This window comes from Brugia malayi (genome assembly GCF_000002995.4).
Source record: "Brugia malayi strain FR3 genome assembly, contig: Bm_v4_Chr1_scaffold_001, whole genome shotgun sequence".
NCBI classification, from domain to species: domain Eukaryota; kingdom Metazoa; phylum Nematoda; class Chromadorea; order Rhabditida; family Onchocercidae; genus Brugia; species Brugia malayi.
Window position 1 is genome coordinate 5,797,591 of NW_025062475.1, and position 25,819 is coordinate 5,823,409.

Genomic DNA, 25,819 nt, shown 5'->3' on the forward strand with positions numbered 1-25,819 from the left:
GCAAATAAATATCATATAAATTTATATCCTTGGTTTTCCATATAGGAATTGGTCAAGACCTTTTCGTGCTAATTCGTTTTAATAATTTCAACATCTGATTTCAATGTTTCGTAAAACTTTCAGTAAATAATTACTTTAACATTCTAGCTCGGTATTTTATGGTATTGTTTATCATAACACTTTGATCATCACATATCTTCTGATAGGAAAGATTCAAACATGTTCCAGATGATTCGCTTCAGAGACCCGTACTTTTAATGGTTGTTTGCAGTGGGATTTTTGCATAATCTTTATATTATTGCTTTGATAATTCTTACCATTTGCATCTCCGCCAAATAGTGCTACGAATCTGCCACTGCATGCTTGTTTAAATTTGCATTAAACTCATCCATAGACCTCACCGTTCGAATGTTGAACACTATAACAATTATCAATCATTTTGCTTTAAAAGAACACTCACCAATCATCATGTGCAGGTTAGGTAAGTTAATGCAGTGGTCGGTGAAAATCTTTGATACGTATGTTATCATCTATCATCTAGGATGTTAGCCAAATATTAGTCTGACTTCTAATTGGTTGCCTCTTTAATTTACTTGTTTCATGTTTCATGGATGCAAACCACAAGAAATAGAAGAACAGGATAACACTTACATCTTGTACTCCCTTATCAGAATAACCTCCTTGTCTAAATTAGCATCTCTAAGCTAATGTCAAGTTATCTATAAATTGTTCCATTAATAGGAGAATTATATTTTCATCATGTGAAATTTCATAAATCTTTATGGATAATCGAAACAACTTTCAATACATGGGTGAGGAGATGATGGGGAAAGGACTTCTAAACTAACATGCAGGCACCATCGACACAGATACGTCGACGGTGCCTGATACGGTGCTGGGCGCCATACGATGCATTGCACGCAGACCACTCGGACCACGCTAAGAACAAACCGGTTGTTGGTAGCGCGCGTACCTGCGCCTGGAAACCTTTGCCACCACGATAGAATGATCGGAAGAGCACTAACATATCCTCAGTAGCTGACATAATCGATGATTTTGGAGTCCCGTAGCAACAGTATCTGAAATACGAAGATTAAAGTTATATTTTGTTGACGGAAGTTCTTTTTTTTTCACTTTCCACAAAATTCAGTGCTTAGATTTAATCATATTCATCTTCATCTTAAATCATTTCCGCTTCTATTAATTTGAATATAAGCAATACGTCTTAGTAATAAATCTTTTATTATTGGAAATAAACTAGTAACATTATATAGAAGTGTAAATATAGTATGCAATACCTCATTCCTGTATTAGCAAAGTCAGTTGAATTACGTATTTCGATATAATCCATGCAAAGTGAATGCCGCACTTTGCAGTACATCTCAAATTCACCATAGAAGCGTAACTGTACACGTTGACCAGGTGGAGCCACAAGAAGCCAGCTACATTCTTGTCCCTCTTTAAAATCTCGGGGATAATTTGGACTTGTAATACGCTTCCAACTAGACGTCAATTCTATGCGGCCACCACAATCTGCTCCAAATCCTGGCATTATCCGTTCACAAAGCTGTTAAAATGTAATTTAAATAACAAAAGAATTAAGATATCGTTTTATTATCAATCTTCGAATTATTAAAATGATCAAATTATATCTGATTTTCTTATTCTTGTTCAAATCTTTTGTCAGGATTTATAATGTTGGAAATTAGCTACATAATTGAATATTTCTTGAACAGTGCTTTTGAATACTAGTTTTTTCTGGTCTATTCTTTTCTAATATTTATTTTTATATAATTTTTGAATTGTCATCTTTTACATGTCTATAAAGCAGTGCATTTTTTTGAATATACGATAATAAATTTTAAATAAAAAAAGTATAATACATATACATACTTTTCCAGTGAATCCATCTGGACAACGACATCGTCCACATCTCCTTGGGTCCGTATAACCACCACGTTGACATGGTAATTTTTGTGCACATGAATCACTACAATATATGACATTCATAAGACGGATATCATTGAATGATAATTGATCTCGTTGTCCAATAGTCTTTTGATAATCCATTATATTAGTATTCAGTGTAAACAAATCCTCATATCGACCAAATGCTTTGCTTCTGTAATTTAATTTTCATAGTAAATGTTTGAAGTGAACTAACAACAAACGAATGTTCTTTTCCTATATACAATCTCATCCACTCTCTGCCCATTTTCAAATGTATTTAGATTAAATAACGAACTGGATCATTTCATTAATAGTTCTGTTTCATGATTTATTAATTAACTATTACTTTCTAGGATTGTTCAAAAAGGAAACGAAAAAAACAAGATCTTAATAACAGGAGATGCAATATATTTGAAAATTAATAAGTTCTTAAATTATTTTGAGGCTTGCATAAATTACAGTGAAGCGACTTTTCACCTGTAATGCATAATACTACCATAATCATATGGTACATCACCATTATCTACATCAGTTGGTAATTCCTTTAGAAATTGTCCCTTGCTATCACGATCAATATTTTCCCAGCGAACCGTAACATAATTATCACGATCAGGTCGCGATTGCTCATGCCAAAAACCTAATGCATGTGCCACTTCATGTGCTATCACTCCTAACTGTAATTGTCTTTTTTAAGTAGTATCAGTATTATTAGGATTTAAAAAATTTTCACTCGATTTCCATTAACTAAATAATAATAAAAAACATAAAGCAAATCTTTTTCTCGTAAAAATTATCATTCACTAACTATAAAATAAAACCTTCATAGTTCTGTTTTAAGATAAATAATATTTGCATATTACAATCTGAAAAATCGAAGTTTAGACGTTTAGCATACTTGGATCACGTTCTACGGGTACCTTAAAAACGATCTACATTTGAGTTATAGTATAGAAGTTAACAGAAGATAAGACTTACTCGAATGCATTCTGGTGCCAATGAGACAAATTGTGGTTCACCAAGAGGATGTCTGCCAACATTGGATGCGCATCCATCTACATCCGTAAAAACAATTCGGTTTTCCTGAATCTCATCATCTCTACGCTCAAAATTCAAACATGTTATATTGTGCCAATGTTCAAGCGCTAACTCGATTACTCGTTGTTCACGTATAGCTAAAATTATCATAATATTACTACAAAATTAGTCTTATAGAGATAGAAGTTGAAAGTTTGTCAGAGATAAAAACAGTGTTTAATTAACATCAATATTATTAGAATTTAAAAATTTTCATTCGATTTCCACTGACTGAATAAAACATAAGGCAAAATTCCAACGAGTGATTTACTATAATTTCTGAATTGTTTTCTCAGCACTTTACCAATAATACATTTTTGTAATAAAATTGAATAAGAAAAAGAGGAAAGTCTTTCTTTTTTAATTTGTAAGAAATATTTTTTAAAAAATTGCTTTAATTGTTAAAAATTTGAAAAAAACACTGAGAATTTTGAATTTTCATCTTCAATTCTCATTCTCAGATATTAATTTGAGAAATTTTTCCTTTCCAAGCAGTATGATATTTGAAGAGATTTTTTTTTTAGTATATAATTTTGTGGTATATTTGAATGGAGAAATACCTACTTATAAACCTGTACCATGCTAAACGAATATGACAGATTCATATGATTTAAAATAACCTTCAAAATAAATGTGCAAAAAGATGAATTGATGAAATAGAAATAAACTTTCAAGTATATTTCGATATAATGAATCTAATTAGGCACATATAATTATGCAATTCATTTATAATCAACAATGCCATTTTTATTTTCTACTTGTCCATTCTTTTTTTTTTTCTGTTCCAATCATTTAATACTAATTCCTCTCATAAATAGAAAGAATGAAATTGAAAAAAAGTAATTTGACACAAGTCAATTCGTGTATTACTAATTAATTGCATGTATTAAAAAAGGGCTATGTGGAAAGAAGAAGGGAAAAAAAAGAAAAAGACTTCTCACTTTCCGGTTACAAATGTGATATAATTTCTACTCTCTTTAATTCGCTTAAAGAATGGTCGATGAAAAATGGACTAAATTCTTTCAGCCCTAAGTAATTAATTTTTTTTTAATTTCTTTCCCATTTTTGTCTTACAGATTATAATACTGATGAAACTGAAAATGTGATTATATGATTTGCGCTTGTAATTGTTTTTGTTATTCAAATATTGTTTGTTCACTATGAATGCAAGAGAAAAAAAAGTTTTCTTTCAAGTGAAATCAAATTTTTTATTTCTAAGAATTAAAAAAAAAATTAAGTTACTCAAATACCTATCAATAAACATTGGCAATTCTTAAATTCTCATTTTTTGTTAAAAAAAAAAAAAAAAAAAATTACTATGTGACCCGTCGAAACTGTAAATAATCGGTTTATGTGAATCCCATCGACGTAATTCGGAACGGATAAATTTTCGTTTTGTACGCCGTCCATGCTGTATCATACTTTCATAGATTTCATGAGCTTGTTGTGCGTCCAAAACAATGTCACCTGAAGCAATGAGCGTAAAAAATTAAATGATTTAATAAAAGTTAAATAATACAATATCTGGACAACTATTTTACTATTACTGTCGCATATATCCTCATCCAGAAGTCAAAAGTGATTAACTGAATAATCATAATAATTCTTTCATAATTTTTTAACTTGCAAATTATAACCTTCCATATCTTAATTTAAATTTTCCCAAGGATCATTAAATTATTCTGATATTGAAATATCTTTGAAGCATGCTCCAATATACTTTAAATCTAATTCGTCGTGAATAATTGAGCGGTGATTCCTTTTTTGCTTTTTCTTTTTTTTCGTTACAATACAATTTCAAATGTCACAAAGTACAATATAATTTCAAATGTCATCCATCATTATTATGTCAGTAGTATAAAATTCTGGTCGATGTGATCCAGTTATATTAATTACTTTCAATAAAAAAATATTCTAGAAAAAAATGAATTCGTGCAAAGATTATTAAATATGATTATAATCGCTATTACAGTAGTACGTATATACAGATATTTATATATTATACTTAAAAGAGGGCAATATGGATATTATCGCTTTAGATACAGAGAAGAAAGAATGAATTAGAAAGGATGGAAATGATGGACTGCACATAATCCGGTCCGAAAAGAAAAAGTTTTCTGAGACTAGGTGATGGTGACGATGATGATGACGATGGTGATGATAATAGTGATACTCACAGATGTCAAAGGGTTGAACAATAAAGGCAGTGCTTTAAAAAAAAGCGTCTAATATTTATCGTTGTAGCGCTGAATAGTTCAAGATATTAAGCGATTTAGAAATTTCAATGATATCACCAGGTATCCTCATCACTAATTAATTAGCACAATAAAATACATCTTCAATGTAATAAATAATTCCAGCTAGAAACAATAGGATGCGTTAATCATATACTAAAAAATAAACTCTTACCTTCATAGTATTGACCATTTTCTTCCGGGTTTAATGTAATGCTATCTTTTTGTCGTTTTTCAAATTTCGCAACTTCTACTGCAATTTGTAAATCGTCCTGTCAAATGAGATATATTTTATTTTCTCATTTTTTTCTAACAGCTCATTTCACTTTTTTTAAACAACAAAATATTCGATATTGATTAATCAATTATTTAAACCACGATTATATTTGTTTGTTACGAAATTTCAATACGTGCACCTGAGAAGATGAATTGTTAGCAATAATTTATTATCCAGTGGATTAAGAGAATTTGCCAGTAATCACTTTCTTCTTTTCCTTTTCTATCACTTACTATTTAATTATCATTGAGTTCAACAACTAAATACATATTTTATATTGATCCCTTTCTATATCTCTTTCCTTTCCTTTTTTTTTCTCTTTCTTTTTCTTTTCTTTCGTTTACCTTGATCGAATAAAAAGAAAAACAAAGGGATTCTTTATGTTGTTAAAATGAGTGAAATCGTTAATGGAATATTATAATCTAAACTGATCGATTGCTTCCCGCTCCATTAATTTTTTTTTCCTTTGTAACATATTTTGATATATAAGATTAAATTTAAGCTATCAAATAAATTAATGTTTCAGTTATTGTGAAAAAAGCGAAATGTTATCGATGATTTAAAGGATATGATGCAAAATATCAAATAAATCATTTCACTTTGTCTTATCATACCATATCTTATATCATAATTTTGTTCTTGCTGTATTTTTATTATATTGTTAAACAAGATTTAGGAGAAAATTATCATTATTAGACTGCTCTCTTATAATAATGAATAAAAAATAATTATTTATTTGCTATCGCTGATAATGAAGTAAAAAATCCTGCATTTCGGGTTTCCGATTTGTTCACCCAAATATCATGTGCTAGTTGTAGTTGTCAGTACATTTCCTCTGCTACAATACATTACATTTATCAATGATGAAATGAATGATTTTCTCTAGGCAAGTTGAGTATAAGATGTGAAAACTGGTTGACAGAGAAAAGATTTTTAAGAGGATTGTATCAATAAATGAATTTTATAGTGCTATGTCATGTTAGCAGGAGAAAAGTGTTGAACAGATTTCAAGAAGTAATTATAAAATATAACAAATTGTTGAAAATTTACTTTTGTACCTGAAAGAAAAAATTTTTTTTGATAATTTGGAAGTATTAAATAATAATAATAATAATAATAATAATAATACCTCAAAAGATTCCCAATAATCAATATTATTTCTTTTTAAGAATGATTTTATGAATGGTAAATATTTGAAAGCAAACAGTAGCAGTAAAGCATATTCTTTTTCTGAAAACTTCGCATGTGAGAACTAATTGGTCCAAATAATTTGTTGCATTTATCTTATTAATTTGGACATAATGACTATTTTTATTATTATTATTTTTCTGTTTTCAAAGTAATTAAATTTAGTCACTAGTGGAAATATGTTTAAAAATTTTTTACTCTAATCTGCAAAAATATTATCACTCACTTTTGGGGTGCAGTATTTTTTTTTTTTTTTTTCACATTTTGCATATCTTAAAATTAATCATTATTGTTCCTTTGTAAACAAATCTTTCCGAATAATTGAAAAAAAACTACTGACAACCTAATATTTGTCAATTCTAAAAATCATCACTAAAGTTTATCAATGTAATAACATTAGTGCTGCAATAATTTTAAATCTATGGATTAGAGTTTTACTTAATTACATTACATTGTCAAAAACTTGAATTTTTTATTTCTGTATGAGAATATTAACGATACTATTCCATTGTCCATATAATCAACAACAATGCATGGGAGAGACATGATTAATTCAACAAAATGTCGTCAATTTTAAAAATAAAATGTCATTAAGCAACCAGTATAGTTCATAGGTTCAGTATTTTCTTTTTCTTGTCCTCGTAACCTGTTTCTTATGCCGCATTCACCTCACTCTCTCTGTACAATCTTATTTATTGGTTTTTGTTTTTTATTTTTCTTTTCTTTTCTTTTCTTTTGTTTACAAACAACAATTAGTTTTCTTGTGACAGTGTTATTTCTTTTATTCTAAACGAAAGTTAAAGTAAAGAAAAAATTTGATAAAACAAATAAATATATTATATACATTACACTGGCTTTTGCGAAGCAAAAATATTTAAACAGTTCTTTAGCATTGATAATGTTAAGAAAGTTTTTTTTTGTTATTGTTGAATAAATGATTTGAAAAAATTTTTTGATGAAAATTTTTAAGAAATAATGGTTGTTATACTATTGTTATATCTTACTCATTTATTTTATTGCGAAAATTTTTCATCAATTCTGACTATTATTACTGTAAAGTTTGAAAAGTTTCATAAATAAGAATTAAGAAGTACTGTGATTTTTTCATGCACCACAACAATTTTTCGAAGAAAAAGTTAAACCATAATTTCAAGTAAAATTAAATTAGCTTATTAAACCACTAGAATCTTCAAATCTTCAATTATCGCTTATAATAAATGATGGTTAGGTAAGTATGCTAAAAAGATTTAGAAGTCAAATAGTAAATGAAGAGAAGTGCAAAAATTGCTTGAAATTTTAATAATTTTTTCATTATTATGCTGAATTTTTGAACTAGAAATTGTTTTATTTAAATAAAATGCAAAAATAACATTTAAGAAATATCCACCTTTATCGCTTCGGAATTTTTTGTGGTATGTTGTTGACGGATTTCCTCTGGATGTTGCTTAGCTTCAAATTTTTGAATTTTCTCCAGATAATATTTGACTTTCTGAATCTCTTCTGCGCTTTGCCCAAATGTTTTTGCTTTTTCTTGAAATATTCTCTGGGTGGCAGTAGTTGTAGTAATAATAGTAGAAATAATAGTAGTTGTAGTAATAGTAGTAGCACTAACGGATTCAATGCTATCGTCTTGTAGTGATACAAATGGATATCCATAAGGGTCATTAAGAAAGAATGCTCCGTTGGAAGGTGCACTACAGGTACATACAATTATCATGACAAATATTAACCAGTAATTAGTGGTGATTAATTCTTCTATACTGTCTATCAAATTTCTACCACCAGTGATAGTAGCAAAAAAGCTTGAAAAAGTCCTACTAAGGAAGGGCTTTAATAATGCCATATAACTTGGACATGTACCGGTGTACAGGTAGCAAGAATGAGGTAGATCTCCTTTACAGTATAGCAAAAAAAATTTCTCACCAGTATAGTTAGTTTAGCTCAAAATAATTGTTGGAAGAGAAGTATCATTCGGAAAGTATGCAAATTATCCTCTCGTTCTTTCTTCGTTTCCAAATAATGCTACTTCGTTTTGTAGTCTAAATAATTAAAGTTTGAACTATCTCTCTGATTAATTAGATATAAGTCACCAAAATAATCTAACCTTTTATATTATTTATTTTATTCCTATTAAAATGTAAGAAGTAAAATGTATGATTTCATTATCACCACAATTATCACCACGTTGCCACCATCATCATCATCATTTACTATCACTACTACTTAAATAGAACGAAAGATAACGGTGGTAATATGGTGTTCAGTTATTCGGAAGTGAGAGAGAAAATATAATTTAAGAGCAGGTACAAGGAGAGTATTGCTAAAGAGAATAATGGCGGTGATCGACGACACACGCCAGTTTCATCTTCCTTTTCCATTATCGAAATACCGCCCATGCACACCATAACAACCCGATCACTACCACTCTATTCTTTTCATCTTAACACTAATGTGGTGTAAATGCTAAGGAATCCTGATAATATAACTATAACGCTCTTTTCAAATCATTAGTGATACTGGTGATAAGGATGAATGGATAGTGATAAATGCTGATCTTGAACAGTTATATCAAAAAGAAAGTGGTGCAAACATGAGAAGACTGACGATAAGAATGAATGGATCGAAGTTCGAATAGTTGAAAATTAAAAATGGAATAAAAAAAATAAGATCAGTAGCAAATCAAAGGACTCAAAATGTTATCGTTTATTCTATTGATTCTATTAATAAATGATAATAGTGATACCCGTAAAACTATAAACAAATTTGTTTGCTACAATGGATTTATAAATAAATTAATTAGAAAGTAAAAAATTGTAAGTGACACTTTTCGTATTTTTGAAAGAAACTTGCAAACAATTATATCTGACTAAAATAACTTTATTCTTTAAAGTGAAAAAAAAAAGCGGATTAAATGTTAGGGATGGTAGAAATACGCTTGTTGATAAGCAATTTAAAAGCTTTTGGAATTATCTAACCACCATTGAAGTGTTTGTTGTATGATGTTCCTTTATAACACCAAAAAATTATGGATGAAATTTTAAGACGAGCATTTATGATTTTTTTGCACATAAATTTTGACAAATTGTTTCAATTTGTTTCCGATCAGTATGATCATCTTCGTATCCAGTTTTGTGTGCACATTTTTTTCTTATTGCCAACAATATAATACTTATGAAAATATTAATGATAAAACCGTTTAAGTCTAATCATGAAACCAAGAATTTATAACGTTTTTTATTTTGTCAAAGATCTATTAATTTTCCATTACATTCCTGACTATTTGATACTTTAAGAAAAAACAAATTAATTTATAATATCATTACAATAATTCTTATCATCAGTACTGGTCATTAATTATTGTTATTATTATTATTACCTATTATTATTACTATTATTATTATTATTATTATTGTTGCTATTATTATTATTATTATTACTATTACTACTATTATTATTATTGTTATTATTCACTTCGTAATGAGACGCTTGGACCAGATTTTATGAAAGGATTCTATCTTATTGAAAAGTCATATTAAAAACGTCTTCTTAGTGATAAATTCGAACTCGTTACCATAAGCCTTCTCGCAAGCACTTGCATTCTGAAAATTTCGCCACTATTAAATTTATCAAACAGTGTTCATTAATAATGATAAACCCTATATCACTAGTACTGCTATCTGCATGTAAACTATTCATATAAAATGAAAACATGAAACATTATCACATGGAGAAAATGCGACATAAAACGAGTAAATTTTCTTCAAAACAATCGTTTTATTTTAATTCCATCTGCAAGTGCTCAATGCAATACTTCAAAATAACAATTTATGAAACAAAGGGAAGATCCAATCATTTCGAATTTTATTAACTTCATTTATGCATCATTTGTAGGTATATAGAAAAGAAAAAAACCTACAGTCTTTTAGAAGGACTGAATGATACTTGAAATGAAATTTAGCTCGAGATATTTTCAAATAATTATTATAATATAGGAAATATTTGCTACTGATGTAGTTGAAGAGTTATCTTTTCTTCGCAGGATAAATCTAAGACTTTCTATGACTTACATCCCGCTTCACAGGTAGAGCATAACGAATTTATGCAAAAATAAACCTTTTTACACCATTAATGTGTTAGTACAAAATTTTCTGAACAAATCAGCGGAGATTAAAATACCCGAATTCCACTAGTGGCCAAAATATCCTAGTTGATATGCAGTCGATTAGAATCATCGAATTCACGTCGGATATTAGTGTTGCAAGCTATTAAAATTCATCATTACAACTATGTCTTGTGCAAAATATAAAGAAAACGAGAGAAATGAATTAACTTTTAAATGAGCTATTAAAATTCATTTAAATGAGACTACTGCTGATATCTTGTCCACAAATATCGTATGTACTCCTTCGACAAATATTGGCTACCAAATGCCAACTGTTGGAAATGAAGGTCCCCAATCCCAACTGAAGCTTGCTTGTGTCTTCCTGTACAAGATGACGAAGTTATTATGAAAGATTTTGGAATAGGTATAATTAACAGCAAACTCCTATTAAATCTTTTATTTCAGTAATTGTGAACAAAATAAAATAGTCTGTACTATCCAGCATCATTGCACCATCTTTACCAAGATAAATAATGCACACTGTAATAGATTGTGCTACAGTATCAAGTATAATCATGATAATATTATTTAAGATTAGAACGTTGGCACGAACTGAAAGAACTATTTGATAGACGAACAAGTTATTGATCTTTACAAAGATATGTCAAGAGTGTTCACAGTTTAGTATTTGAAGCTAGCGAAATTTTTTCTGACAAACTGGCAATGAAATGGAGAAGGAACCCCTTAATTTAAAATAAAAGTGAGAATAATGAAAGGAAAAGACAAACCTTATGAAATTAATATGACATTCACCCTGGAATTCAGATACTGGACATACAGGAGGGACAGTATGGCCAAATTGTTCCTGTATTGGCCAAATTGTGGACAGTATGGCCAAATTGTTCCAGATAGAATATTGTAAGCCAAAAAGCAGCAATTTATGAAATTGGAAAAGATTAAACGTGAGAATAAGCATATATTTTGTTGACAAGTTGGCATAATTAAATGATTGGGAAAAGGATGGTAAAGTAACTTGATAAAACAATATATGAAAGCATTTTAAAACATGAAGACCAGAGGAAAAATACATTTGGGTGATAAAAATGCCCCTTTACAAAATTATGGACATAAATATTTCCAATTAGGAGCAAAATTTTCGAGTCAACTGTATAATTTTCCGTGGAACATCGCTTTCGCTGCTCCAACATATGTATGTGTCGAATATGCCGCGTGTTTTCACATATTCCAGAAAGCTTGGTATGTTGCCACCAACACCGAAACCACTTTTGCAGCTAACAAACTGAAGTTTGTAATTAAATAAATTTACATTAAAAAATTACATAAAAAACAGGAGGGAGGAAGGGGGAGGGACAGAGGGGACAGGAGAGAGAGGAGAAGAGGGAAGAGAAGAGAGGAGGATAAAAGGACGACGTAGGAGAGAAGGAAGAGGAGGGAGAGAGGACAAAAGGGAGGAGGGGAGAAGAGGGAGGGGGAGGGATAGAGAGGACACGAGAGAGGAGAAGAGGGAAGAGAAGAGAGGAGGATAAAAGGACGACGTAGGAGAGAAGGAAGAGGAGGGAGAGAGGACAAAAGGGAGGAGGGGAGAAGAGGGAGGGGAGGGATAGAGAGGACACGAGAGAGAGGAGAGGAGGGGAAGAGGAAAGGGAGGGAGTGAGAGAAGAGGAGGGAGAAAGAGGGAGAGAGGAGAAGAGGGGAAAGAAGAGAGGAGGGAAGGAGGAAGAGGAGAGATAAAAGGGCGACATAGGAGAGAAAGGAGGGAAGGGAGGGAGGACAAGAGGCAGGGAGAGAAGAAAGAGTTTCCTCTTTGGCGAGAGCGTGAGGACAGGAAAGAGGGAGGGGAGAAGAGGAAGAGGGGAGGGGTAGAGAGGGCAGGAGAGAGAGGAGAAGAGGGGAAAAAGAGGAGGGAGAGAGAAGAGGAGGAAGAAGTGGGAGAGGAGAGGGGGTGGGGAGGAGGAGAGGGGAGCGGAAAACTCAGCTCACCGTTCTCCAAGGGAGCATGTTTGCAATACTGGCAGCAAACAGTGACCGATATCAAAAACTGATCAGATCAAAAATCCAGAACTTCTCTTAAGTTATATACGTTCCAAATTCAATCCTATCCATCTATAATATAGGTATGAGAAAGTAAGGAATAAAATTTTTCTGTTTCATTAAAGCGCACATTAGACTAGTAGATCAAGAATAAAAGAAATGAAATACTTCAAACGTATCAATATTTACCGAATGATATTTAGTGCCACTTGATATATATGTATTTATTTATTCATTTTTTATTCTTCAATATCAATTTTTTAAATACTTAAAGAAAGAAAATTGACTTTTCATCACCTTTCCTTTTTCGTTTCAAATTCGGTTATTAAAAATCATCGACTAAATCTTTTCTCACAATTCCAAACAGACAAACTGTCCATTAACGACATTAATAAACTTCCGATTAACTACAGTATATTACTGTTTTGGTCCTGACAATTTCTCCAATACATCTTTTTTTTTTTCACTTTGCTTTGCTGCAAACAACAGTCACCAGTATTGCTGATAAGGCAAGCTATGATGAGTAGTAACTAGAATTATTTATAATGTTCTGATTATATGCAGATAACTTAGAAAAACATAAATAAGTTGAAATTAGTTAAAAATCACACCCTCTCTCGGTAAATGTGTGTGAAAGTGAAGATTACGAGAACTGAGTCCAGTTAAGTAATAATAAGACAGGAAGGCTAGAAAGAGTGGTGATAAGCGTACTAATTAGCAAGTTTATAATGAAATTTCCTGGTCATGTTTGAATATAAACATTCCATAGCTATTAAATCGTCCAAATTTTAATTGCACCCTTCACCATACAACATTCATTTCCCAAACCAAACTGTTTTCATTGAGTTGAACAATTTTCACTCTGCTACGATCAAAGTGATATAACGCAATGCTGTATTTGTTATGTCGATATCGCTTGTGTGCTCATTCTAATTATTCGTTTTTGTCTTTGTTTATACTTCCGTTGCCTAGTTTGGCGTTGCTTTTTGATGTCTCGAGGTTATTTTGGGAGACGAAATCAGCAGTGAGATTATTTGTCCATTTTGGTGCATGTTTGTCTTTGATGAGTTAGTCGGTATTATTTTCATTCATCACACAGAATAGCCGAAATATTTATCACACTTTACATATTTCGTGTATGTTACTGGGAGGTAAAATACCATTGTGTAGGACAAATTTTCAGCTAATTACTGCATTTTAATTTATTCATTATCCGTCCTAGTATAACTATTCTGTCGATGTAGCACTTCATGTTAATACAATTCAGGTATTCAAATTTGAGATACGTCGTGACTTAATCAACTGCATATGTATGCACGCAGCCAGCGGGCAGAAACGCGTAATCGTGCGAAAGATGAATTGAAACGGGTCATTAATTCGGTAGATAAAGTTCGGAAATGGTAACTTTTGGAATTCATGTCTTGACTTAAAGATAGTTTGAATAGAGTGCCATATGAACAGCGCTAATCGTAAACTAGGTTCAATGTGAATAGCGCTAATCGTAGTTTCAATAAACTAGGTCCAACTATCTCAAGATAGTTTTCTTTTTGCCAATTAAATAACTAGCAACCATCTCCCAGGATTTTCCGATGACCAACTCCCAACCAATATCATTAATATCTTTGTGATCAAAGTTTACTAATAACTGTTGAGTTATTTCTGGCAAGCAAACTCGGAATAGGAAGTAGCATAGCTCAAAAGTTTGTAGAATGTTATGTTGCATTTGATGCAGCGATATTTTTCTCTAAAGTTTTGAAGTTTTGTTTTTGCAGGGAAAAGAAATGGATTGTCGTTAAAGATACTCAAATAAAGTTGTTTCGGTGGGTTCCGGGTAAGTTTACTAAACATAATTGGTGTGAAAAAGGCTTAGAAGTTTCACATAGTATTTTAATTTTTATCTATATGATATTCACGTTCACTCTTCCTACTTTGTTTCAGTAACTGCAACAGCGAATATTACAAAAATACCACAGAAGTCTATAGTGCAAGATCAAGATGAAAGCACAACAATTGCGTCGTCGGAAAATACTCAAGACTCTACTGCATTAGGTATTATTGTCTTGTAAGGCACATTAAGCATTTTTTCATAATTCATATTGATTGTTGTTCAATGAGGAGCAATATGATTTTGAGCTACGAAACTGCATTTCATATTTCAACAGATATAATGTGTTTTACAGGGCTCTGAAAGGTGTTCACAGTAATGGATTAGGCACTGTTTATTACAGAGCTGTCCACTGGAGAGAATCTTAGAAATATATTATTGTGATGTTCTTATTGTAGAGAATAGCGATGTAACACGAGTTCGTGTCTTTGGTAATTTGAATGACGACTCTAACACTGGTTTCTCAGAAGGAGGATTCGATAGTGACTCGAACCAGACATTTGAAGCGGTTGGTTTTCAAAATCAAAGCAACAACAGTGGTACTCCTAATGGTTCGACAGATTTCAGTGAAATGCGACAGCAGGAACAGGAATCAACGGAAATTAAATCATGAAAGTCGTGATTACAGTTGCCGGTTTACATTGTTTGTACATACGTATTCTTGTGTTCTGCTTACTGTTGCTGCTTTAAAGAATGATAATAGCTCGATCGTAATACAACTAGATAAAAGGTAATTATCAGAATTATACCAGTTGTTCTATCTCATATTCTAGAACGATGAAAATGCACTGGGGAAGAAGATGCATTGGTCCTACGTTGTTTTGGTACTTTATTGAATTAAAATAAAATGGTCATTGGCCGGCTGATAGGAAAGTTTTGTGTTTGGGAAAGATTCTTTGTGCCAATTTCTAAGCATCTAATAGTTTTTGTCATTTCATTGATTTAATAATTTATTCTGCTTCAACTGGTAGATAGGTAGGGTAATGTAGTGCTTGTTATAAGCCGACAAGATAACAGGAATTATCCTGAATGGTAAAGCTTCATCCAACAATATTTTTATATGAATAATGAAGTGAAGTGAGTTCGTGTACTTAAAGCTTTAATAAAATTTAATTCAGGGAGGAAGAAACTGGGCCCTTCTTACCTTCCTGTCTTATCACGAAACAGTTGCCGTGGTGAATAGTACTATTACATTTCTATTGTAAAATGATTGGCCACTTGTGTTCAAAGGAAAAAATAGTAGTAATAACAACAATAACAATAAAGTTAGATAAGGATGAGATATGTGCTGCATTTCCATTACTTGAGATTTTCATTGCTACTGGGCAGAAGTACCACAATTGCGAGGCATTAATTGGTGATGCTGCTGTCATATTAATGGTATGGAATTTGTAGGCTGCTTTACCATTGAAAAAGTATAAGTCTGAAAGGAATTCGTTTGCTTTCTTTAAACAATAAAGGAGCTATCTCAGCAAGCCGCATTTTTCTATTATTTTTGATTGTTTACAATTTATCAGATCTATCAATTTTCTGTTAAGAGATATGAGGAGTTCGTTGAGGAATTAATCGATAAAAGATGAGAAGTGCAATTTTTACCTTTTCTTTAACTGGGAAAGAATTATTTGAAACTCAAAGTAAGAGTCATTAAATAATTTATTTTAAGATCAAGTGAAGTATAGAGAAAAAACAACCATTGTTATATGTAACAGCTGCACTAGCTTCCTCTGGAATACCATGCCATGTTGTTGCGATCTTTCGTGGATAACCTATTTCTACCCTTTCAGTTTTCTGTAACTATCTTCCTTTATTGTTCAATGTAATTATTTCATGCATTTGTGAAGAAAAAAAGTTGTTTCCACCTAAAACATTATTCCTATTTTTCATACCTTATCAACTCTCCAGAATTCATCTTTGGTCCAGATGTACATCGGCCGCTCGGTCCAGTAGTTCCACGTGTAAACAAGTCGAATATGTTCAATGCTAGCCGGTAGACCCAAGTCGGTGAGTAATTTCTTCGAAATTAGGTGTTGACCATTGAATATATAAATATCTTTACCTGCCATCAGTTTAGAAATAAAAAAATAAAAGTAATACTTATTAATGAACTTCTTCATAACGCTGTGACTTAAAATTCTTAATATGCATAAATAAGTGAATAAATATAACATAACTTAGTTAATATCTTTAGCATTATATAAATTAGAAAAAATAATCAAATAGGATCTAACGACAACAGAAAGGATTCTATCCACTCGATTGCACCTATTTCATTCCATAACTTTTTCGTTTAAACCCAACTAATTACAAATAATGAACATGATGATAATTCCTTCTACTGATACGCACAATAATAACTTCAAATTTACCTGCGAACAGATATATTTGATGATCACTCTCCACTGCTGCATCTATAGGCCATGACACTTCTCTCCATAGTGTATTGATATGACGTGGACTTTGACTTAGTGTACCATCTTGTCGTATCCGCCAAAACCATCTGTCCTGAAAAAAAAAAAAAAAAAAAAAGAAAACAGATTATTTGATTGAACATATATACATATATTTGTATGGATTGTATTTGTAGAAACGGATTCCTATCTTTCCGAATGTCAATTCTAAAACGAAGAACGATAGGATGAGAAGAGATAAGCAACTTTAAAAACGAAAATTTCTTGTCGTATGGAAGCGACGGCATCGTATTCGGATTTGCACGGGTCAGGTTCTGGCACAGGTAACTCTGGATGAATTGTTGGAAACCGATCTGTGGGTCGCTCAGGTCCTTCTGGCAATAATGATGGCCGTTCAGTAGTGGATGAATGTGGTTGAGGAGCAACAGTTGGTTTTTCTGGATGATAATCACGGCCTGATAGTGTATTTAATATTAAGTAATATCGAATTTCACTATCTGCATATTGACGATATCCTATATATCGAATGAACACTTTTCTTTTTTTTTGCATATATGTACAATCGATAATATTGTGTGGTCTTTCAGATATAGCATCTGTTCCTGTGATAGATAAATGGAAATGAAACGTAAACATTTCGAGAATCCTAAGCGACATTTATAATCCAGAGGAGAAAAATCTATTTGTTTAATACATTCTGATTCAGAAGATGATCATTCGCACTTGAAACAGTGAAAAGTTGAAGTCATTTGTATTTAATTAGTTAATTATTGGGCAGAAAGCAGTCATTCACATAAAAAATCCATTACCGCCATAAAGAGTCCGAACTGCTAATAAGTCATCGTAGGACAACTTTGGCGTTAAGTCGTACTGGTAGAAGGCATACATAATGCTGTCTTCTTGATGTGAATGCGATAGACCGATGCTATGTCCAAATTCGTGCATTACAATCGAACGAAGACTCACTTCTGCAATTGTCAACTGAGAAATGAGGTCATTCTGCAGTAATACTCTTATAAAGATAGTTTCATCAAGTGATCTGTTCGCTGTAACATTCGCTTCATAACTGGAAACGCATCATAACAAGCAGTAATCAGAGGAAAAAAGCGTGCTTACTTACGCTGCCTATAAGGATCGCCCGTAAGTGCAACAGTCCAGCGTTCGTCATCGTCCAAATGAATGTCTCCACCAATTCCTTCACCGGGTGGAAATGCATGTGCCAGAATTCTACCATTTCCGTCGAAACGATACGGATCACCGTGATCTCCTACTGCGAAACGTATCTTTACATCAGCTTCTGCTTCCGGTCGTACCTCATAAAATTGCATCGGAAGTATATGTTGCCAGCTATTAATTGCCTCATTTATCTCACGTCGTATTGCACCCAAATTAGGAATACTTCGTGACGGATTATCCACACTATAATTTTGATAATTTACTCTTTCGAATATATATTTATAGTTTTCAAGTTAGCTCATTAAAGAAAAAGAAAAATTTGTAATATAAGAAATAGGCATAATTCCATTTTCATATATTTCCAATCCCTAATTTTAATCATTTCATATAAAATAAGGGATTGGTGAATGAACCCACTAACATACGTAGTAATTCTTGTAATTTGCAAATGTAAAAGAGATTATGACATGGTCTGGAATGATTTATCAGTTAAAATTGATTTACTGAGTTACTGAGATCAATCTACAGTTTGAAGCTTTTGTTTTATTATTGCTCATGGTTAGATATAATTTTAACTGTCGTTTTGAATATTAGCTATTGGCTACACAAGCTTTCTAGAGAATCGTACTGATTCAGTATTCTGGATTCTCGCAATTCACAAATCTTTTCCTTCTTCCACATTTCAATCACTTCACCATCAATATTGATTAAAAGAAAATGAGAGCTTCCAATTTACGCCCCTAGAAACTAATTTCTAGAAAGGTAATTTTAATTGACTATGTGTCATTAAAACAAACAGCAAACAAAATTACTCCAATCATTTTTTATAATTATCATCCTTGCAACTGAGTTATCATAAAAAGATGAAGAGTCATACCACTGGTAGTTGTAGATTATTGTTGAATTGATAGACGAATGCAGTAAATTATGGTAAATTAGGCAATTGAAATAGACTTACATTTAGGGGACGAAAGGTTAAGAAAGCAGTCCGCTTACTCAAGGAGGTTGTGATGAACTGAAGGAATTCCGGATAACATCATACAACCAGCTGAGTAAGCTGAACGCCATGCAACCTTTTCAGTATTTCAGAAGATAGTTTATTAGCCAACTAGATAGGTGGATAGAATGGCTGAGCAATTCTAAAATTCAGGCTGCATATATGAAGATAGTAATACGGAAGAACCATTTAGAAACAGTGGAACAACTGCTTCCAAAAAATTGATGTTTTTCGGGATGACGAGAGGACATTTGGAGAAATGAATGGGAATAGTATGTGCAACAGACAGTGGTCATATAATGTTGAGATAGCAGAGGCTAAACATTAGCTTTCAACTTCAGAACATCAACAGAAGGTTTACATCTGCCCTCTCCTCCTATATACATGTCCCAAATAAAATAAATGAACCGGGCACTATTCTAACTAACGTTTCGTTTTGGATCAATCATTGAATTTTTCAGTTCAATTACTCACATTATAATTATTGAGACAATCAGAATGGCAATTCGATTTGACAAAAATCGTACCTTGATAACCCCACAATAACATATGTTAATTAATGATCTATCAAAATTAAGCGTAATGATTCACTAACATCCAACATGCTACTTCAAAAGGTTAATTAACTTTTCACAGGTAGCTCTCCTATCTGACCTAAAAGTTACACACTGCCTGACTATGACTTACATTACTGACCTCATAGAGAGATTATTTGCTACCAGATTACTTGTTTTTGTTTAATTCATCTTATTTGTCCATTGAGTTTGTACAGTGCGGTAATTCCATAAATGTATTTTTTTTTTCTTTTTTCTTCTTTCCTTGTCAAATTCATTCTCATAATTGATGACAAAAAAGAAAGGAATGATAGGAAAGATAGACGAATCATTCTCCATATGTTCTCCAGAAGATAGACGAATCACTAAATTAGTGCCTTCTCTCGACAGTCATAAAGTTTGCTAGAAGGAATGAATTACCGGGAAGAGGGAAATAGGCAAGATTATATCATAAACATATGGTTCCACTTAGAGTACTGCATCAACTAACTAGCATATTCAACTAATAATAAGGGTCAAACGTTTGTATTTGAACGTAATCACGTAATAACGTGATTAATAACGTGATTATCAATCTCATTTATATACTCCTAATATCAGAGAGATATTTCCTAAAAATGTGTTTTAGCAAACACGTTTCTGATATAATCAGTATACTTGGATAACAAACTATATGAGAAAGTGATAAACGGTAAATAATTATGTAGATATCAATGAGTGTCATCCTTGATTCTAGTAATTGATTTACAAAATGATAACATTTTAGCGGATGATAATAGTGAAATGAGTACTGTTCAATAAAAAAAAATAAATAAATGGATGAATGAATGAATAATTCAGCGATAACATTAATAATAATATAAGTAAATAAATAAACGATATCAGTGATAATAATATTAAGGTTACGAATAAGTCTTAATAATAGTAGGCTTACGAAATATCAAAACTGTGGTAGTGGAAGAAAGTGGCGAGAATGTATGAAGAGATTGAAGAGACAATTGACGGCGGATGTTATTTGTTGTGTAGAGCAGCTGCAGAACAGCTGCTTATTGTAAGGGAAAAGATGATTTTGGCCGTCCTTGCCATTATCATCATCACTATCATAGCATCCTAGGCTTAACACTTAACACTTGGCTATATATTACACTTTCATTCTAACATTTTTACTTAAAAACTTTTTCCTTTCTTTCTCTTGCACCATTTTTCTTCCCTCTCTTTTTCTTCCTCTCTATCTCTTTCCCTCTATTTCTTCCTCTTTATTCTTTATTAAACTTTAGATTTAGATCTAAAAAGTTTAGATGTGAAGTTTTACAGCATTTTTATTACTTTAAAACAAATTAAGCAACAAGTTTGATAGCTTTAGCAAAATTATAACTCAGTATAGTTTACATTTCTGAATGTTTTCATTTCCTTTGCTTAATTGAAATTTTTCAAATAAAAGCACGCTGACAGACAGACATCACATCAAAAGAACTTCCTTCCTACCTTTGCATACTCATTTGTAAATACAATGCGGACTTCTTCTTCCCTTACAAAATGACTCACCAATTGCGCCTCTACAATATAATCAAATTTGTCTCTCTATAAGAATTCTTTTTAAACACCGATAAATCAATGATCTGAATAAGTCCAAATGTAATAATAATAATCACCACTACCCTCAACTTAGAGCCACTATTACTAACTACTAACTACTACTACTATTGGAGGATTTAGTAGTAATACTCTATGCCAATAATAATATTAATAATAATGTTACTATAATATTATTAATAATATTATTATAATGACTTACTTATTGATGTGTTATTTCTATACATCCCAACAACTCTGACCAAAGATTTGGGAGCAATTTTTCATAGTCATTTTTATTTTAAGTTCTTTTTTTTTCTTTGAAATTTTTTATAGATTTAAATGGGAAGTGTAAAGAGACATACTATGATTTCATTGAAAAATATTTCGGTGACTCATTTGTAGGGAAAGTTCCAAAAATAATTGTTAACAAGAAGTTAAATTTGATCTTCGAAAGTTACCAATAATTACCAATCAGTTTTTGTGAATTGCTTTTAAATTTTGTATATTAGAGAAATGCAGTATATGTATGGAGAGAGAGAGAGAGTGAGAGAGTGATAATCAGCATCAGTTCTTATCAAAATCTGGTTGATTAATCTGCAGGAAAAATCACTTTCAGAAGTATAAAAAGAATTTACCTGTAAGTGATAATTTGTTTAGTCCATTTTGGTCCCATTAAAGCAAATCGTTTTTCACGAAGTACTTGAATTGGACGATCACTCAAGCCACATCTAAAATGAATGAAGTAATATTTCTTTTGCAAACTTTTTTCTTTTAACAAAAGAGCACTTTCCATTTGAAAACTGTATCATCTACCTTTTCCTAGACAGTAATTCTTCAGTAGCAGTATCAAATTTCCCAGTGACTGGTATATTTCCATACAATTGCAATTCTCGGATTGCTTCTTCTATCATTGTTTCGCTAAACATTGCCGCAACATCTTGCGTTGGTTTGGGCAAATAACCAAATTCTTGCAAATATTCAATCTGAAATATACCCACCGATTTACCACTGCTACAGTGAGTTCATCGATGGATTTCATTTTCCAAACTACGGAAGTATTTTAATGTTTTACTTCAAATTTTTAATGTTTTAATCATTTTCCAAACTACGGAAGTATTTTAATGTTTTACTTCAAATTATCCAACCTTCGAATTAAATTCCTTTTCTTTTATCACTTTTTCAATGCTTTCCAAATTTCGAAATACTTCCAATAACGCAATTAATTTCAACTATAATAACAAAAAAATCAGTGATAAGGAAATGCACTTACCTCATGTTTATTGTAAGCTATCACCACAGAGATAATTGAATATAATGGATATGTCAGCAAAATCATGTTTGAAATCATCCTTTAAATGCCGCTACAATGCTTCATTTCAAATTATTCCACCTTCTTTGTCGCATATCTTTTTTTTCGTTTTTTGATTCTTCTTCAAAAGTTAACTTTAACTGTATTTTAATTTTTCGTTAATTTTCGTTAACATCAACAACAAACACAACAGTAACAATAAAAAAAAAAATAAACCGGTAGTAATAAGGATGAATGAAATGAGCGTATCCGGCACTGAGAAATATGAGAAATGATGAATCAATTTGTAAAGCAGAAAGAGCAGAAAATGGATAACTATTTTCTGATCTATCATCAATGCTTACATCATTATAGCACAACAAAGAGTAGCAACATCTGGATGTGTACTTTGAAATGGTTTACTACTCTATCTATGAAATTCTGTACGATAGTGGCTATCATCACATTCATCAAACTTATGTTATGGCTAAAATTTGAGTGAAGGACAATTGTTACTACAAATTTCCAGTTGTCTGAAAGATATGGAAAAGGAAAAAAAGAACAAAAAGAAAAGATGGAAATGTTTCTCAGATTTGGTTTTTATGTGTGAAATTATTTGCAGCAAAAAATTTTTTATTTCTGACACATAATTGATAGCAAAATTTTTGAGTGAGTTTTTAATGGTAGATATCTGAGGAATATAAGTATCAGTTCGTAGAGAAAATGTCATCACACAACGTCAAAGCTAAAACTCTTCGGTAGCATTATAATTCCTACATTTTTTTTCATTGATGATTTATTGATAACATTGCTTATCATAAATCATCATGAAATGTATTGCAATTTAATTTTAAAATGTCTCCTAATATTAATTTATTTAATTATACGTCAGATACGTTATGCATTAGTAATTTCAAGCCTTTTGCGGCTATTCAACATTTCCTAAATAATGTAATTATTGGAAAAAAAAAGTCATTTGTCATCTTACTATTTTTACCACTTTTTTAACACCATTATCAATCTTTTGATAACAGAAAGAGCTACTTGGATAAATAATGAACAATATTGAGAAGAAATGACCCTTTCAGTTAAGGGTGTAACTTTACTTAGTAACATTTTAGCGAATGTTATCGTTGACAATCAGAGGAGAATATGATTGCTTTCGATATTCATCGTAATGTTACATTTCAGTTTAGCAGTAGAAGTTCCCTTACTTTCGACTTTGTGAAGGCACAAAAATATGTAGTCTTTTTTTTTTTTTAGATGAGCAATAATTGATTAAAATGTAATGATAGTAAAATGATAACTGCAATGATAACTAATAAATGTCTAATCGTTCGATAATCGACCGTGTTATCATGGGTAATCTTTTCTCATAGATGTTACTAATTTTTAACAGACAACTTTAGTTGATTTTCCCAAGCAGCTTAACTATAAACCGGAAGAAAACATCGGCATAAATTAATTTTTTCTATTTGCAAATGTTTTTTCTCGTGCAGTTTTTGCCTTAGCATTACGAAGCGAATAGTATGAACACAGCTTACTTGCTATAATATTTTTTCAACAAAGTGTTTATTAACACTTTTTCTTACGGCTAAGCTAAGCATATGGTCATAAATACTTTTCTCAATGATTTAGAAATATAATACTCAAACAGTATCGGTTGGAATAAATTCATCGATGAATGACAAATGTGCACTGCTATTTTTACATATACATATATATCTTCTAATATTATGATTATTAAATGATAAGATGGACTAATTCTAAGTTTTATCTTTATTTATTTTAAAATTCTTCCTTATGCAAAACTACTTAATGATCTGGATAGCAATCAATATTGCACAATCGTTGCCTTTCAGAAGACAAAGATTAGCGAGAATGCCAATGAATGGATACTGGTACTGTTTTGAAAAGATTTATTCACTGTAATTCATTGTAAAACGTTAATTTCAACATATCGAGTAGAGGAGACAAAAGTCACCCTTACATGGAGAGAACGTGAACAGAGAATGAATGACATACATATATGGTTGGTTAGCATAAAAATGTGTAAAGCAAAAAGTTTGAAGCTGAAAGCTAGTTGTAGATAAAATGATGAAAATTGAGGGAAAGAAGGAGAAAGAGAGGAGAAATATTCGATAAAAGAAAGGCCTAACAAGATGAATGTGCCGAACGATAGATATACACATACTTCATATTACATGTATCATACGACAAAGGAGACTTTGCTAACTGCCTGAAGGTCAATCATTCCACTGGGTATCTTATAAAATGGGCATTTCTTTTCGCTCTTGCTAAGCAAATTATTAAAAAAAAAATTTATTGAAATATAACTATATCAGAATAATAAAGTGTTCTACAACATTAATGCTTATTATTATTGTTATGCCTCCTCAGATAAGATTACCTTTGACAAGATTACCTCTGACCTCCCTATCAACTTGAATTGCATGTAATTTACAACTGAATGATCACATAATAAAAAAAAGATGGTTAAATGTAATCGTATCAACAACAACACTAACAACAATATATCTTCAGCTTACTTTTTGAAATTCAAATATCCGATATTCTGATGCAATTGAATTTCAATTTTCTTCTTTGAGAGATTATTTCAATCTATCCATATTCGAGTTTTTTTTTTCTCTTACTCAACCAATTCAAGCACGAATAGTGCTTTCTCATGGAGTTATACTTCTTTTTATTTTGATAAAATAAAAAAAATTTGCTTCTTGATATTTACTCGTAATTATTTGTGAATTTGAATCAAAATATCGGTGGAGTCATCATTCGGCTGAAAGAAATCACTGCAATTTCGACCTTGACACAATTGTTATTATCAACTTTACAGACGTGCAGTTTGCATGCATCTAATTGGTCTTTCAACCTCAAATTGATATGAAATCAGTAAGGTGGTTGCTATCCGGATCATGTTAACTGCACCTATAAATTTAATTGCTAGTATAAACCGTATGGAAAACGGGTAAGAATGATCGTAATAATAAAGTTTTTTTTTGTTTTGCCTACAATTCAGCTTTGCATTTTTTGAAATTTGC

The 25,819-nt window shown here is 31.3% G+C and overlaps 4 protein-coding genes and 1 non-coding gene across 7 annotated transcripts; 1 reads left to right on the plus strand and 4 right to left on the minus strand.

Moving 5' to 3' along the window:
- Positions 1-341: 341 nt before the first annotated feature.
- On the minus strand, positions 342-8,566 carry Bma-dpy-31 (the record flags this gene model as incomplete). Of its 2 annotated transcripts, none has more annotated exons than XM_043076674.1 (9): positions 342-418; positions 952-1,079; positions 1,299-1,567; positions 1,894-2,122; positions 2,428-2,624; positions 2,926-3,122; positions 4,342-4,491; positions 5,434-5,530; positions 8,111-8,566. In XM_043076674.1, 9 exons carry the CDS (start codon positions 8,564-8,566, stop codon positions 342-344), a joined length of 1,800 nt encoding a protein of 599 aa, XP_042932608.1. The 2 variants fall into 2 exon arrangements, with proteins under 2 accessions (XP_042932608.1, XP_042932609.1); XM_043076675.1 differs by having other exon boundaries at positions 385-418; positions 849-1,079.
- A 2,577-nt stretch (positions 8,567-11,143) lies between these two features.
- Bm675 (Uncharacterized protein) lies at positions 11,144-11,915 on the minus strand (the record flags this gene model as incomplete). The annotated part of the gene is made up of 2 exons (XM_043076676.1): positions 11,144-11,207; positions 11,614-11,915. The coding sequence occupies 2 exons, from the start codon at positions 11,913-11,915 to the stop codon at positions 11,144-11,146; spliced, it is 366 nt and encodes a 121-aa protein (XP_042932610.1).
- Positions 11,916-14,185: 2,270 nt separating this feature from the next.
- Positions 14,186-15,375, plus strand: Bma-bcl-7 (BCL7, N-terminal conserver region family protein; the record flags this gene model as incomplete). The annotated part of the gene is made up of 4 exons (XM_001899635.2): positions 14,186-14,277; positions 14,650-14,708; positions 14,816-14,926; positions 15,161-15,375. 4 exons carry the CDS (start codon positions 14,186-14,188, stop codon positions 15,373-15,375), a joined length of 477 nt encoding a protein of 158 aa, XP_001899670.1.
- A 583-nt stretch (positions 15,376-15,958) lies between these two features.
- Positions 15,959-22,820, minus strand: Bm4690 (the record flags this gene model as incomplete). Of its 2 annotated transcripts, none has more annotated exons than XM_043076678.1 (10): positions 15,959-16,185; positions 16,454-16,550; positions 16,649-16,812; positions 17,129-17,264; positions 17,417-17,625; positions 17,980-18,138; positions 18,291-18,589; positions 22,108-22,200; positions 22,286-22,455; positions 22,743-22,820. In XM_043076678.1, 10 exons carry the CDS (start codon positions 22,818-22,820, stop codon positions 15,959-15,961), a joined length of 1,632 nt encoding a protein of 543 aa, XP_042932612.1. The 2 variants fall into 2 exon arrangements, with proteins under 2 accessions (XP_042932612.1, XP_042932611.1); XM_043076677.1 differs by having other exon boundaries at positions 16,649-16,818.
- Positions 19,310-19,427, minus strand: Bma-mir-307. Its single transcript, XR_006227921.1, has one exon. It is a non-coding gene; the product is annotated as a pre-microRNA Bma-mir-307 (primary transcript).
- Positions 22,821-25,819: the final 2,999 nt, after the last annotated feature.